Here is a 16,793-nt window from a genome sequence, read left to right as displayed (position 1 = left end):
GTTTCGATGGTCGCGATGGTCTCGACCATCGCGGCCATCAAACTGCACGCTCGTATAGGCTGTGGGTGGTGACCCACAGCTATACGAGCGTCCAGGAGGACGCTCCATAGTTATGGAGGACGGCCCTCATTCAGAGCGTGCGCTCTGCTCAGAGCGTACGGCTCTGAATGAGGGCCTAAATCCAATGCAAAAAAAAATCACACCTAAAATGGCCGCCCGCATGGTGGGGACATAATCTCCACCAATATAACAGTGGAGAATAGGACAACAGATACGCTTCAGCGTTATACATGGACATTGTCTTAAGCCACATTATGTCTGCGCACAGACCACAGAGGTGGCAATGATTAATCATAAGGACAGATCACGCTCTAGCGGGTGACGCGGAGCGCGCGAACACACCGGAAAACCGAAAGTAACGAATCGGAGAACAAATGGACTCATTTCATAAGGTATTTAAAACCAAAAATTGGGACCAGCATTTCACCTACACTTGAAAAAATCCCCACATGGGATGAAACACGTTGGGGCATTACCATATCTGAGAAACATGATTTTAGATTTTATATATTATCCTCAGACCATATATGTATGTATGATCTGTACGTTTATATTGTATTCTCTCTTACAGCCATATTTGCCGCAGCCAGGCATGAGTGCAGAGTAATAAATGCTTTAACCCTTCCATACACATAGTGTTCTGTTAAGGTATTATTGGACCCTGTGTCTCCTGCCCCTCACACCCACACAAGAGAGTGCCTCTGGTGGACCAGCAGTATCATGTCGAGACCTGGGTAAGTCTTATATGATACTTACCCTCTGCACTATAGTGTCCATCAGCACCTGATACTGCAGATTGTCTTTGTGAATTATTGCGGCAGAGTGGCAGTTATTAAGGTAGAGTGGCAGTTTCCTGATACAGAAACCATTTGGAGAAGGGAGAACACACTTTACCACGTTATCATATGCCAGGAACTTTTACATCATTCAGCATAATTTCATATTGCATACAGATGAACATACTGCCTAGAGTTTTAGCATACCAGCATTTATCACCAGGACCGAAGTTATAAGAACACCCACCCTACAGTAACCCATCGGTGGTTCACACCAGGACTGTGATATTTAGACATTTAAGTCAAGACCATGGTTTACGATCTACAAATTACGAAGTATTCGTTTATTTGTCGACATATGTCTCTATACCATTTACAATACATCAGGTGCATATAGTATAGATCACCACCACATAATGATAAAATAGGACCCTAGAGCGCGGACACCACACTATAAATTTTAAACCATTTGAGGAAGGTAGGGATTCCTTCAGCAGCTAGAGGTACTACTCATTAGCGCGAATCTTATATTCATTTATATTCGGAGTCTCTCTAGTATGTAGGTGGGCAGCATACCGGTCCTCTGCCCCAGCATAACCCAACTGATCGTCCTCCACTTGTCCAAAGAGAGGATGCATGTGGACCCTCAGCAGCCTGGACGGGCCACGTCACGATAGTCCGCAGAAGTAATTGTGAACCGGTATAGCGAAGGCTCCAGCGAGGGATATTCCCAGAGTGTCCGATACGCAGGCGACGCCCATAGCAAACTCCTTCTCTTCCGGTTTACTCTGTGGATGACACAAATAGTGTAAAATAGGGGCATCCACCATTTAGGATAAGACATTTCTCCATATAGCTAAATAATTCTCCCGCCACCCCGTATCCTAAAGATGGGTGCGTGATCTGGCCGCAGTCAGCTGAGCGCCAGGCATTAAACAGGTGGAATATTTCTAATCTGACTAATGAGAGTTACAGACAGATCAACAGGTCACAGGAAGGTGATAATGGGATTCGCATTGGTGTCTCCAGCTCATCGCCATATCGTCAGTGTCCCTAACCAATGGGCTACTCCTGTGGGCTACTAGAGTAAGGACTCCATGTTGCAGAAGACATCATGAAGCAGAGCGCAATTGGACAGACTCACCTCAACCGCGATGTTGTTGAATGCGTTGACATAGGCTGCGCCCCCCAGCAGCCCCTCAAATATTATGATCAGGAAAATGCCTGGCACCGTCAGGCTGGGGAGGAACAGATAGGAGACCCCGACAAGGAGGAAGATGGCGACTCCACACTGAGGAAGCAGATAAACAGCCTCAGTAGAGGAAAAAGAGAGAGAGAGAGAGAGAGAGCTGGGACTGTCTGAGATCAGGCACCTTCTTACCTGGAGACAGGAGAGAACCCAGATGTGCCTGATGGTGATACATCGGACGGAGGAACGGGACACGAACACTCCAGCCTGGTAGAGCATCTGGTACCTGGGAGCAGGAGAATCATTAAACATTAGGAGGAGAGTGAGGAAGTTGCAGGTCCCAAAGCGACAGAGATGGAGCCATATTGGTGGAGACCAAATAGGATTATTCTGTTCACATAGCACAGCTCTGCTGTAACCCCCATAACAACCAATCAGATGCAAGCTTTCACCAATCTACTGCTTGTTAGATGGATAAAAGCTAAAATCTGATTGGCTTCTATGGGTTAAAGCACACTGATGATATTTCAACCATAAAGAAACCTTAAGGTAAATTTAACAATGACTGGTGACTCAATGCACATCTGTGTTATGCGCTAACGATCTACTGTCCAGTGAGGCCATCATCGTATTAGTGTAGCAGGAGGGGACGACATACCATCGATACTGCTCCGAGTGACTCATCTTGATGTTCGGGAAATAGATCAACTCAAACTGAGAGAGAAAGAAGAGAGATTAATACATAACACTCATCTCCTACCTCATTATGTACCACACAATCACCACCACTTACCAGACCCTGGTTAATGAAGTACTCAGCAAAGTACACAATGGACAGGGGAAGCATGTACTTCAGGAGAGACTGTGGGTGAGAGGAGAGATCTCGTGTAAATAGGGGATCGTGTCAGGTGGAAATGGATCTGGTCCGAGCACTAATTCTGTATTAGGAGAGAGAGCTGAAGGCAAGAAAATGACATGTCCTAAAAGACATAATACCGTATGTAGCGCTATTAACACTGACATCATGTCACCTGGCCCGTGTTGTCACACGAACTTGGTCACATTACAGGATTGTGTATTACACTGCTGGCAGATTGGAAAGGACAGCGGACTCTCTCCTAATATGGGCACAACTATACCCAGCAAACCTTGTTCACGTACTGGGGGCGCTTCAGAAGACTCCTCTCCCCTTCAATGGGTGGTCAAATAGTAGGGGGAGGGATGTCCTGAAATGCATAGAAAAAAAAACCAAGACACCTGAGTAGGTAACCCAAACTACTTGTGTTACGGTGGGATTCCGGCGTCGGCATTCTGACCGCCGGAGTCCCTGCGGTCGGGATATGGACCGCATTCCGTCTAAATACCCCAGTTTGTTATACAGACACTGAGCGTAAGTCCAATTTGTGTTTTTCTAAATTACCAAAAGTTGCACGGTGAATTCTGTCTCCCTATATAGTGAGGTTACAGAATATGGGGAGTGAAAAGTCCGTTGCCGAACTTTTCGCCGTCATCGGAGGTTTTGCCGGCCAAAACTTATTGCGGCGTCCCCGCGTATCCCCGTATTAAATTGCAAACGTGCGAAAACAGGACCCGGCGAAACCTAAATCGGCGAAAAGTCCAATCATTTTTGGGGAAATCATCCTGACACCACCCTAAAGATGCTGTGACATGGGGCATCACTATGGGTACCCCCGATTAGCCCTGCTAAATGTATTTGGGTTTTTTAAATGGTTTCAGTAGGCGCTATTTAGCGTCTGTCAGCAGGTGGTGAAGAATAGCATTTGCTACTTTTTTGGAAGGAAAATAATTAGTCCCATCAAATTTGGGGTACATGAAAATGGGTGCAAACATATTTAAAAATGGCTAAAGTCAAGCATTATAAGCACCAAACCAAAAACGCACCTTCAGCAATCACCTGCAATCAATACCCCCCAAAGACTATTTCGCTAGTTTTGGATTTTGTACCCCCACTTTGATTTTTTTCGCCTACTTTTTCAAAGTGCTTTTTTGGGGTGTCCTTTGTGGGGTTTTTTTTGGCGTTTTTTGACATAGTTAGCGTCAGGGGGGGGGGGTGTCCAAAGGTGCAGGGGGGGTTGCCGCAAATTTGCACCCCAAAACCCCAATTCTGCACTTTTTCTACGCCGGGTGTTCACAGACTAAACTTTTTTGCCTATTACATTGCATAGTGTTATCTCGCCGGCGAAAACACGCTACAATTGAATACGGGGATACGTTAAAACCTGTGAAAATGACGTCATCGGTGAAAAAGTATTGCCGAAATAGACTTTTCGCTTCTAATTGAATACGGCTTTATACCTGTGTTATAGAGGATTATTTTAAATAAAATGTTAGAAGGAGTACATTCTAATAGACAAGTGCATGTCATTAACATTTCCAATCGCTCTGAGAGATGATTTGGCTACGGGCTGGATGCGCCATTATAGAGTAACCTTACATGGTAATCAAATAACAGTGCGAGGTGTGAGGGGTCCTCAGGCAGCAGGTGAGAGAGCAGTGTTAGAAAGTGACTGAGACCCATCGTGCACCCAATTCACCCGAATGTGCGACCAGACCGGCCACCGGCATTTTATGGTCAAATGGTTTCTGCTCAGCAACACCCCATTTGGACATGGGAAACCTGGACAGTCCAGCAAAAATCAGGGAGCTGGTGTATTCTCCGAGGACAGGATGGAAACAAGGAGACATTTTACCAAATGAAGGATTCAGCCAAGAAAAGCTGCAGAAACGTCTCTCTGGTCTGACCTTAATGATCGTCCACTTCTGGGGTCCTGTCAGATGGGAGCCGGCCTCTGCAAGAACAAAATGGGCCGGTCATAAGTCAGCGCTACAATAGTCACTGCCCCAGAACACCGCTCTGTCTCAGTACCTGCTCTTCCAGGTGACAATTCCTGCAAGAGGGGCCGCTGGTCCGACATCTGAAACTTACAGCGCGGGAGAGCGGGCGGGGGGAGCAGCAGGACAAAATAACTGTCAGAGGGGTGAGAACAAGGAGAAAAGGCGACGTGAGGGAGAAAAGCAAAAAATACATCCGCGCACCAACTGGGGCTGATGGGTATAATGAATAATATTAATACCGGAATCGCTCTGTAATTAAATGCACCAAGAATTAAACACAGCAGGGCTATTTGAGAGCAGGTGCTGTGTGGGTGTGGCCAGATCCATGTGGGTGTGACCAGTGCTGTGTGGGTGTGGCCAATGCTGTGTGGGTGTGATCAGTGCTGTGTGGGTGTGGCCCGATCCATGTGGGCGTGTACACCATCAGCCCCAATGCCTACATAAATAGGTAAAAGTAAAAAAGTTGCCTCATTTTGTCACAAAAATTTAAATACAATTCTGATAATTATGGTCATCATTATTCTATCATGGTGATGGGCCTATATTCACGTGGAGGCCTGGGGCTGCAGTCCCACCCAAACTATTGTTAATCTGGCCCTGAAACACATACATTTGCTGGAAACTCTAGTTCATATCAAAATGTAAACTCTCTGAGACCTCAATTAGATTGTAAGCTCTGCTGGAACAGATTAAACCATGCCTGGAAAGTCCTACTAACAGCATACATACTATGCATACTATATAACTATCTATATATTTCACCCTCACAGATCTGTGGCAGCGCCGACCTGCCCACTCACCTTATCAGGAGGAGGGCCGGGATAAGGAGCATGATCAGCAGGGAGTTCTGGGGGGAGAGACCAGCCACTGTCAGGCCCAGGTAAGAGAGGGAGCCCAGGATCCCAGCTCCACCCGTTCCAGAGGACCAGTAGGAGACCACGTCACTGGAGAGAGGAGGGCAGGAGGGCAAATATTAGTGACTACATCAGTGGTGGACAGAAGAATGAGAGGGGGGACAAAGAAAGTTGTGGGGTGAATTACTCAGGATATCGGAATGATGGGAACAGGTGAGGGAAAGCCGAGCCCGTTTCACTTGTAGACGTGTAGTGTTACCTGTAGAAGAAAGCAGTGAGGCTGAGGAATGTGATCTCTCCCAGACCAGAGGACACGCTGGCGAATACCACACCTGGGAGACACGTCACAGATACCGTTATCATCATGTAACGCCACGGTGTATTATACACTCAGTATGACCCAGTACACACAAATACACACAGTACAGACACACAGTGATCTGTCCCAATACCGTATACACAGTACACACACACACACAGTGATCTGTCCCAATATCGTATACACAATACACACACACACACAGTGATCTGTCCCAAAACCGGATACACAGTACACACACACACACACACACACACACACAGTGATCTGTCCCAATACCGTACACACACACACACACAGTGATCTGTCCCAAAACCAGATACACAGTACACACACACACAGTGATCTGTCCCAATACCGTATACACAGTACACACACACACACACACACACACTGATCTGTCCCAATACCGTATACACAGTACACACACACACACAGTGATCTGTCCCAATACCGTATACACAGTACACACACACACACACACAGTGATCTGTCCCAATACCGTATACACAGTACACACACACACACACACACACACACACACACACACAGTGATCTGTCCCAATACCGTACACACAGTGATCTGTCCCAATACCGGATACACAGTACACACACACACACACAGTGATCTGTCCCAATAACGTATACACAGTACACACACACACACACACAGTGATCTGTCCCAATACCGTATACACAGTACACACACACACACACACACACACAGTGATCTGTCCCAATACCGTATACACAGTACACACACACACACACACACACACACACACACAGTGATCTGTCCCAATACCGTATACACAGTACACACACACACACAGTGATCTGTCCCAATACCGTATACACAGTACACACACACACACAGTGATCTGTCCCAATACCGTATACACAGTACACACACACACACAGTGATCTGTCCCAATACCGTATACACAGTACACACACACACACACAGTGATCTGTCCCAATACCCCACACGCAGCTACACAGTACACACACACAGTGATCTGTCCCAATACCCCACACGCAGCTACACAGTACACACACACACAGTGATCTGTCCCAATACCCCACACACAGCTACACAGCACACACACACAGTTACACAGTACCCACACACAGTGATCTGTCCCAATACCCCACACGCAGCTACACAGTACACACACACACACACACACACAGTGATCTGTCCCAATACCCCACACACAGCTACACACACAGTTACACACACAGTGATCTGTCCCAATACCCCACACGCAGCTACACACACACAGTTACACAGTACACACAGGGCTGGACGTCACTCACCGAGCAGGCTCAGAGCAATGTGTTTAGAGAACGACACAACCAGAAAGCTGGCGACTGCGGTAAGTATACAGAGAGACACCTTGTAACTGAAAGACAAAAAGAGACACCCCATGACTGGGAGAACAAGGAAGAGACAGACATAGGGAAATGAGAGTGAGGTCGGATGATGTCTCACTTGTATGGGATCCGGTGGATGTAGAATGGAGCTGTAAACTTAATAATCAGCGTGGGCAAGATATCAGCCAGAAGGACCGCCTGTAAGAGAGGGCAAGAGACACCAGAGATTACACAGAGACAGAGCGAGAGGCAAGAGATGACACAGAGAGACAAGAGATAACACAGAGAGACAGAGCGAGAGACAACATATTATACCTAGAGACAGAAAGAGCGCTGAGAGACAACATATTATACCTAGAGACAGAGAGAGCGCTGACAACATATTATACCTAGAGACAGAGAGAGCGCTGACAACATATTATACCTAGAGACAGAGAGAGCACCGAGAGACAACATATTATACCTAGAGACAGAGAGAGCGCCGAGAGACAACATATTATACCTAGAGACAGAGAGAGCGCCGAGAGACAACATATTATACCTAGAGACAGAGAGAGCGCCGAGAGACAACATATTATACCTAGAGACAGAGAGAGCGCCGAGAGACAACATATTATACCTAGAGACAGAGAGAGCGCCGAGAGACAACATATTATACCTAGAGACAGAGAGAGCGCCGAGAGGCAACATATTATACCTAGAGACAGAGAGAGCGCCGAGAGACAACATATTATACCTAGAAACAGAGAGAGCGCTGAGAGACAACATATTATACCTAGAGACAGAGAGAGCGCTGAGAGACAACATATTATACCTAGAAACAGAGAGAGAGCGCTGAGAGACAACATATTATACCTAGAGACAGAGAGAGAGCGCTGAGAGACAACATTATACCTAGAGACAGAGAGAGCGCGCTGAGAGACAACATATTATACCTAGAGACAGAGAGAGCGCCGAGAGACAACATATTATACCTAGAGACAGAGAGAGCGCCGAGAGACAACATATTATACCTAGAGACAGAGAGAGCGCTGAGAGACAACATATTATACCTAGAGACAGAGGGTCTCATTCAGACCCGGTCGCAAGCGCCGATGCGCTCGCAACCGGGTCGATGGTCCCCACAGAGCATGCGCACGACGGAGCCGGCTCCATCGTGTGCATGCGCGAGACCCGGCTAGCGACGGGCGCTCTGTCGCTAGGGGTCTCGTAGCAGACGAGGCGAGCTGTCGATGTTGAGCGACAGCTCGCCCCGTTTGCTGGGCGGGCCAGGGGCGCGCCCGGCCAAACGGAGGCATTCCATTCGGAACGCTTGCCATTTGGGGACGGCCCCACTGATATCATTGATGATGTCAGTGGGGAACCTCCTGCTCAAACAGAGCAGGAAGTTCCCTGGGGCTTACGAGTGCCCAGACCCAACCTTAGGGTCTGGTCGTAAGCCCCGATGGTCGCGATGGTGATGACCATCGCGACCATCACCCAGATCGCAAGCTAAGCTGTGGGTGGTAACAGCTTAGCTTGCGACCTGGAGGCAGCACTTCAAAACAAGAAGTGCCCATCCTCATTCAGAGTGAGCGATCGCTTATTGCGATTGACTCTGAATGAGGGCCAGAGAGAGCGCTGAGAGACAACATATTCTACCCAGAAACAGAGAGAGCGCTGAGAGACAACATATTCTACCCAGAAACAGAGAGAGCGCTGAGAGACAACATAGTATACCCAGAAACAGAGAGAGCGCTGAGAGACAACATAGTATACCCAGAAACAGAGAGAGCGCTGAGAGACAACATATTATACCCAGAAACAGAGAGAGCGCTGAGAGACAACATATTATACCCAGAAACAGAGAGAGCGCTGAGAGACAACATATTATACCTAGAGAGAGAGAGAGCGCTGAGAGACAACATATTATACCTAGAGAGAGAGAGAGCGCTGAGAGACAACAGATGTTTATAATGTGTCCGAGGTTATTCCACATTGTGTCTAGTGACCCAACACGTGAGACACTATTACTACAGTGTATTTTATGTACTATCCCGCCAGCCACTATTACTACAGTGTATTTTACGTACTATCCCGCCAGCCACTCTTACTACAGTGTATTTTACGTACTATCCCACCAGCCGCTATTACTACAGTGAATTTTATGTGCTATCCCGCCAGCCGCTATTACTACAGTGTATTTTATGTGCTATCCCGCCAGCCGCTATTACTACAGTGTATTTTATGTACTATCCCGCCAGCCGCTCTTACTACAGTGTATTTTATGTACTATCCCGCCAGCCACTCTTACTACAGTGTATTTTATGTACTATCCCGCCAGCCACTCTTACTACAGTGTATGTTATGTACTATCCCGCCAGCCGCTCTTACTACAGTGTATGTTATGTACTATCCCGCCAGCCGCTATTACTACAGTGTATTTTATGTACTATCCCGCCAGCCACTCTTACTACAGTGTATTTTATGTACTATCCCGCCAGCCGCTCTTACTACAGTGTATGTTATGTACTATCCCGCCAGCCGCTCTTACTACAGTGTATGTTATGTACTATCCCGCCAGCCGCTCTTACTACAGTGTATGTTATGTACTATCCCGCCAGCCACTCTTACTACAGTGTATTTTATGTACTATCCCGCCAGCCACTATTACTACAGTGTATGTTATGTACTATCCCGCCAGCCGCTATTACTACAGTGTATTTTATTACTATCCCGCCAGCCGCTATTACTACAGTGTATTTTACGTACTATCCCGCCAGCCGCTATTACTACAGTGTATTTTATGTACTATCCCGCCAGCCGCTATTACTACAGTGTATTTTATGTACTATCCCGCCAGCCACTCTTACTACAGTGTATTTTATGTACTATCCCGCCAGCCACTCTTACTACAGTGTATGTTATGTACTATCCCGCCAGCCGCTCTTACTACAGTGTATGTTATGTACTATCCCGCCAGCCGCTATTACTACAGTGTATTTTATGTACTATCCCGCCAGCCACTCTTACTACAGTGTATTTTATGTACTATCCCGCCAGCCACTCTTACTACAGTGTATGTTATGTACTATCCCGCCAGCCGCTCTTACTACAGTGTATGTTATGTACTATCCCGCCAGCCGCTCTTACTACAGTGTATTTTATGTACTATCCCGCCAGCCACTCTTACTACAGTGTATTTTATGTACTATCCCGCCAGCCACTCTTACTACAGTGTATTTTATGTACTATCCCGCCAGCCACTCTTACTACAGTGTATTTTATGTACTATCCCGCCAGCCGCTCTTACTACAGTGTATTTTATGTACTATCCCGCCAGCCGCTCTTACTACAGTGTATTTTATGTACTATCCCGCCAGCCGCTCTTACTACAGTGTATTTTATGTACTATCCCGCCAGCCGCTCTTACTACAGTGTATTTTATGTACTATCCCGCCAGCCGCTCTTACTACAGTGTATTTTATGTACTATCCCGCCAGCCGCTATTACTACAGTGTATTTTATGGACTATCCCGCCAGCCGCTATTACTACAGTGTATTTTATGGACTATCCCGCCAGCCGCTCTTACTACAGTGTATTTTATGGACTATCCCGCCAGCCGCTATTACTACAGTGTATTTTATGTACTATCCCGCCAGCCGCTATTACTACAGTGTATTTTATGTACTATCCCGCCAGCCACTATTACTACAGTGTATTTTATGTACTATCCCGCCAGCCGCTATTACTACAGTGTATTTTATGTACTATCCCGCCAGCCGCTATTACTACAGTGTATTTTATGTACTATCCCGCCAGCCGCTATTACTACAGTGTATTTTATGTACTATCCCGCCAGCCGCTATTACTACAGTGTATTTTATGTACTATCCCGCCAGCCGCTATTACTACAGTGTATTTTATGTACTATCCCGCCAGCCGCTATTACTACAGTGTATTTTATGTACTATCCCGCCAGCCGCTATTACTACAGTGTATTTTATGTACTATCCCGCCAGCCACTCTTACTACAGTGTATTTTATGTACTATCCCGCCAGCCACTCTTACTACAGTGTATTTTATGTACTATCCCGCCAGCCGCTATTACTACAGTGTATTTTATGTACTATCCCGCCAGCCACTATTACTACAGTGTATTTTATGTACTATCCCGCCAGCCGCTATTACTACAGTGTATTTTATGTACTATCCCGCCAGCCGCTATTACTACAGTGTATTTTATGTACCATCTACCAGCTGATCACTGTAAGAACCTTTTTTGTGTCACGACACATCCTGGTTCTTTGTGTAACTGTCACATAAGGAATATTTCGCTCTTTGTGCCTCAGAAGGCTTCTGTACATTCCAACTCATTAATACATTTCCTTTGTTCCATCAAGAAAGCAATCAAACTGACTGTCCACAAGGAAAGGCGGCAGAATGTAAAGGATTTCTTCGCTTGAGGTCTGCAATGGTGAAAAGAACGGTATTACGTACAGCGGTGGAGATCTGGTTGCAGTCGTATTTGCTGGAGTTTGTAACATTGTGCTGGGAGAAAACAAAGAAAAAAACACAATAAAATCTGAATATTATGCAAATATAAATCAAGTAATGCTGAATAAAGAATAGGCATTTGTGTCCTGAAATCAGCTTAGCTATAAACAGTCTGAGTTACATACAGTTGGAGCAATTTAGTGGTTGGTTGATAAATAAAAGAGGTTTCACTTGTGTTCTCAGTATAAAGAGGCAGCATTTGCTTTTTTGCTATATTCCAGGTAGATAACACAGTGACCCCCTCTGCCCTCATATACAGCACTCAGGACTTCATTCAGAGCCGCTCGCAAAAAGCGAGCGCTCGCTCTGTATGAGGGCGGCCGCTTTTCTTTTGAAAGGCGACCTCCTGGCCGCTTGCTAAGCTATGGGGTTACCACCAACAGCTGTAGCGAGTGACTAGGTGATCGGGGCTTGCGACGAGACCATTGCGGTAGGGTCTCGGCTACCACAAGCCCCAGGGAGCTCTCTACTGACATCACTGGTGATGTCAGTAGGGCCGCCTACAAACGGCAGGCGTTCATTCATTCATCCACTCCGCCTACAAAACGGATCGAGCTGTCTATCAACATCGACAGCCGCCCCTTTTGTAGCGAGCCCCGGAGCGAGTGCATTTGTCACTCGCTCCGGGGCTTGCGCACGCACAGTGCGAGCACTGGATGTGCGCAGGCCCTCGCCATCGATCCGCTTGCGAGTGGGTCTGAATGAGGTCCTAATGCTCCAAGTCAGGAGCACTGGAATGATTGTGATAAAGATCACTGGGCTACTGTTTATTCCCAATAGCTCTGTGTCCTAGTCTGAGCCAGTACAGATGACTTTACTATACTTTAGTGGGTGACAGGTAGACTAACCCTAAGGTTTCTGCTATCAGTATGGGTTCATTTATAGCCACAGACTACTATTAGCAGACAGTCACCTGGGAGTGCGCTAGATGGACTATGGGAGCACTAGTGTAAAGTCAGAGAATTTGGCGGAACGCGTCAGTATGATTCAGAATTATTTCTAGGGTGTGGAGGTGACAGGTCCTATTATAAATCTGAATACTGAATACGTTGTATTAGTCCGAGCTGACCCCTCAGTGTCCGTGCCTGCTACCGAGTACCGGTAATTACAGAGGTCACTTGGAGGAACACTCACAGTTGAGGTCTGATTGGTCTCCGTGCGCAGAATGTCGTGTGCCGCGCTCAGCATCACCACGTAGGCAAAGTTATTGCACAGTCCCAGTAACCTGAGAGACGGGGAAAAAACAGGACGGTGATGTGAGACTCAGCAAGAAAGAGACAGCCCTACTTGTGTTCTCATTAAAAGTCTAAATATAATTATTATTTATATAGTACCATCAGTTATGTAATGGATCATTGATGTTTTAAATTGCAATGTGACAGCTGCTGTGTGTAATGAGAGAGACAGTAAGAGGCAGCTGTGAGACAGTCTGGAGTACTTACCAAAAAGCTGACAGGTTCCTCCAGTGGGAGCGGTCCTGTGCCAGGGGTGGGGGGGCTGACGGGCCATCTCCGCTCCCCTCTGTAACACAGGACAGCACAGATTAGTGGTGAAATAAGCAATAAGCGCTTCGGCAGCTGCAGAACCTCTTTGGGCGGACCGAACACCTCACAAGAGGCCATGTAGCAGGTGCGGTTTTATTATTCTCTGTAGTGTGGCCTGCTGTGGAACTACAAATCTGAAGTGTGGCCTGCTGTGGAACTACAAATCCCAGCATGTCCTTGAAGGCCAACGACAGAATACTGCTGGCAGGACATGTTAGGTCTTGTAGTTGGCAACAAAATCTGGCACCTGAAGTTCCAAAATAGTCTGTAGCTGGCAAAGAAATCCCACACAGTAGTTCCACAATGGTTGTGAATGCATTCTGGGATTTGTAGTTCTACTATAGCCTTTGCTTGGAAGGTAGTCCCACAACGGCCTGTGGCTGACTGTGGCTTTTACATTTACAATAGCAAAAGGTCATGTTGGGACTTGTCCCACTTTAGCATATCACCAACACAATATTCTGGGTATTGTAGTTCCACAAAAGCCTATGGACGGCAGTGCATCTGGGATCTGTAGTTCTCCAGCAGCTATGGCTGGCAGTGGATGCTGTGCCCTGTAGTTCTCCAGCAGCTATGGCTGGCAGTGCATGCTGTGCCCTGTAGTTCTCCAGCAGCTATGGCTGGCAGTGCATGCTGTGCCCTGTAGTTCTCCAACAGCTATGGCTGGCAGTGCATGCTGTGCTCTGTAGTTCTCCAGCAGCTATGGCTGGCAGTGCATGCTGTGCCCTGTAGTTCTCCAGCAGCTATGGCTGGCAGTGCATGCTGTGCCCTGTAGTTCTCCAGCAGCTATGGCTGGCAGTGCATGCTGTGCCCTGTAGTCCTCTAGTAGCATACAGTTAACAGTGAATGCCGTGACCTGTAGCAGACCCTCCAACATGACCCATTTCATTAGGTACAAAATGCTCTGCTCCTGGACTTCCCTCTTCATTTATGATTGCAGACACCTGTGCTGAAACACCTGTCTTATCAATTACCTAGCTCAACACAGGTGACTGCAATCATACATTAGTTGGGAAGACCAGGAGCAGAGTTTTTTGTACCTAATGAAACAGGTCATGTTGGATGGTAGGCTGTAGCTTCCCATCAGCCTATGGTTGGCAGTACATGCTGGGACCTGTAGTTCTACAGCTGACTATGGCAGTACATGCTGGGACCTGTAGTTCTCCAGCAGCTTATAGTTGGCAATGCATGCTGGCACCTGTAGTTCCCTAGCAGCCTGTGGTTGGCACTGCATTTTGGCTCCTTTAATTCCCCATCAATTTACGGCTTTTAGGGCATACCGGGACATGTAGTTCCACTGCAGACTATGGCTGAGACCTGTAGTTCTCCAGCAGCTTATATTTGGCAATGCATGCTGGGCCCCAGCAGCCTACGGTTACTGTGCAATCTGGGACTTGTAGTTCCCAATCAATGTATCGCTGTCAGTGTATATGCTGGGACCTGTAGTTCTCCAGCAGCATGGCTGGCTGGGTTATGCAGTGCACCACAGCTGGAGAGCCACTGGCCAGTACCGGTGCCCCCTCTCACCTTCCCAGTCAGAGTCAGAGCTGCCGGCAGTAGTCACCCTTCTCCCCTCCATGTCTGATGCTCTCCGGCTCCTGGAAGGATCCTGCTTCCTGGTCCCAGCACTTCCTGGTCTGCAGCCACGCCCCCTACATGGTTACTGTTACTATGGGCAGGAAGCCTTAAAGCCACAGTCACACAGTAATTTCCCAGGGATGGAGGTATCAAGCCCTGGGGGAATATTTATCATTAAACATTTGCTGCATGTACATTCCCCGAAATGTATGAGGGAGGGGCCGCAGCAGATACAGGTATCTCCGATATCTTCCGCGGTCCCTCCATTTCCTACAGCGGCCGCATAACCCACAGCAAATCAGTAGATGTGACGACTCCGATGTCGGCGGATGGGAGCACGCAATCATGGGTACACGTCAGACAATGTGTACGATGTGTCGCTCCAATCCACGGGACTGAACGACACAGGGCCGTATTCAATTAGTGGCGAAAAGTCAGAATCCACGAAAAAGTATGGGCGATGGCGACTTTTCGTCTGTCGCAAAAGTATCGCCGTATTCAATTGCATCTGGTTTTTCACTTATGCAAAGACGCGATGCAATATAATAGGTGAAAAAGATTCGCTTATGAAAAAAAAAAAAAGCGCAAAATCGCTATTTCGGGGTGCAAAGGTGGGTAAACCACTCTGCACCCTTGGAACAGCCCCCCAAAGGATAACTGCGTAAAAAAAAAGCCCCCCAAAAAGTGAGGAACACCCCAAAAAAAGCACTTTGAAAATGGGGTCGAAAAAAAATGCAAAGTGGGGGTACAAACTTTTAAAGTAGCAAAATAGACTTTTGGGGGGTCTGCAAGTATGGGTGGGGGCTTTTTTTGATTGCAGGTGTTTGCTAGAGGTGCGTTTTTTAGGATTTTATAAACTTTACTTTAGCGACTTAAAACCATGCTTGCACCCATTTTCATGTACCCCAAATGTGACAGGACTACTTATTTTTTCATAAAGAATCAGCTTAATGCTATTCTTCACCACTAGTGCATAGGTGCTAATTAGAAGAAATTGCCACACCTTAAGTACCCCAAATAGCTTTATTAGGGCTATTCGGTGACTTGTACATTGATCCCCAATGTTAGTGCATCTATTAGGGGGTGTCAGGGGGTGTCAAATCTGACAGCACTTTTCGTCTGGTTTGCATTCACCGGTTTGTTATTTCGCGTGTTTTGGAATTGAATAGCGGGGGTGCGCACGATAAGTTTCCACAGCTAAAATACGCGATGTAAGCGAAAAGTCCGGCATGCGAAAAAGTATCGCGGGTGCAAAACTAATTGAATACGGCCCACAGTCTGAGTCCACCCACCCTGGCACACCATAAAATCCACCCTTCTAACCCATAAACATGCCCTCTTGAAAGGCTCTGATTGGCTACCTAGCAAACAACAATTAACCCTATAGCTCTCTGCACCTAATCCCCTAATCTGAAACTACCTCTCCCGCTCACGAAATGCACTCGCTCCTCGATATCTCACACTGCAAAGGGTAATTCACCACACATGCGTGCATCCACACATCGGCAATGTTACATATGCAGTTACAATATACACAACCGACATCACACTCATGACATGGGGCCTCATTATAAACTAGGGGTGTGCACGTTTTGGATCTGGATCTTTCTTCGTGTTTTGGATCTGGATTGGTTTTGCCAAAACCACCCTTCCGTGTTTTGGGTTCTGGGTTTTGTGTTTTGGATCTGTATTTTTTTTAAAA

The 16,793-nt window shown here is 46.9% G+C and overlaps 1 protein-coding gene across 1 annotated transcript; it reads right to left on the bottom strand.

Annotated features, from left to right (window-relative positions):
• Positions 1-1,171: 1,171 nt before the first annotated feature.
• CLN3 (CLN3 lysosomal/endosomal transmembrane protein, battenin) lies at positions 1,172-15,153 on the bottom strand. Its single transcript, XM_088446827.1, has 15 exons — positions 15,041-15,153; positions 13,412-13,490; positions 13,104-13,194; positions 11,913-11,963; positions 7,550-7,629; positions 7,375-7,460; positions 5,995-6,067; positions 5,682-5,825; positions 4,913-5,013; positions 4,789-4,835; positions 2,819-2,887; positions 2,684-2,739; positions 2,218-2,311; positions 1,981-2,127; positions 1,172-1,624 (listed from the first exon to the last, which is right to left on the bottom strand). The coding sequence occupies exons 1-15, from the start codon at positions 15,090-15,092 to the stop codon at positions 1,505-1,507; spliced, it is 1,290 nt and encodes a 429-aa protein (XP_088302953.1). The 5' UTR covers positions 15,093-15,153; the 3' UTR covers positions 1,172-1,504.
• Between the last annotated feature and the right edge of the window lie 1,640 nt (positions 15,154-16,793).

The sequence above is a fragment of the Taudactylus pleione genome, unplaced genomic scaffold (assembly GCF_031769625.1).
Source record: "Taudactylus pleione unplaced genomic scaffold, aTauple2 ptg000407l, whole genome shotgun sequence".
Classification (NCBI taxonomy): Eukaryota; Metazoa; Chordata; class Amphibia; order Anura; family Myobatrachidae; genus Taudactylus; species Taudactylus pleione.
Note: the sequence above shows the minus strand (reverse complement) of the source record. Positions and strands in the feature narration are given on the sequence as shown.

Excerpts from the sequence above, each read along its gene's own strand:
- CLN3 (XM_088446827.1), bottom strand. The coding sequence starts at position 15,092 with ATGGAGGGGAGAAGGGTGACTACTGCCGGCAGCTCTGACTCTGACTGG. Across the intron at positions 11,964-13,103 it reads AGACCAATCAGACCTCAACT|CACAATGTTACAAACTCCAG; the intron begins GTGAGTGTTCCT and ends GTTTTCTCCCAG. Across the intron at positions 2,128-2,217 it reads GGGTTCTCTCCTGTCTCCAG|TGTGGAGTCGCCATCTTCCT; the intron begins GTAAGAAGGTGC and ends CTGCTTCCTCAG.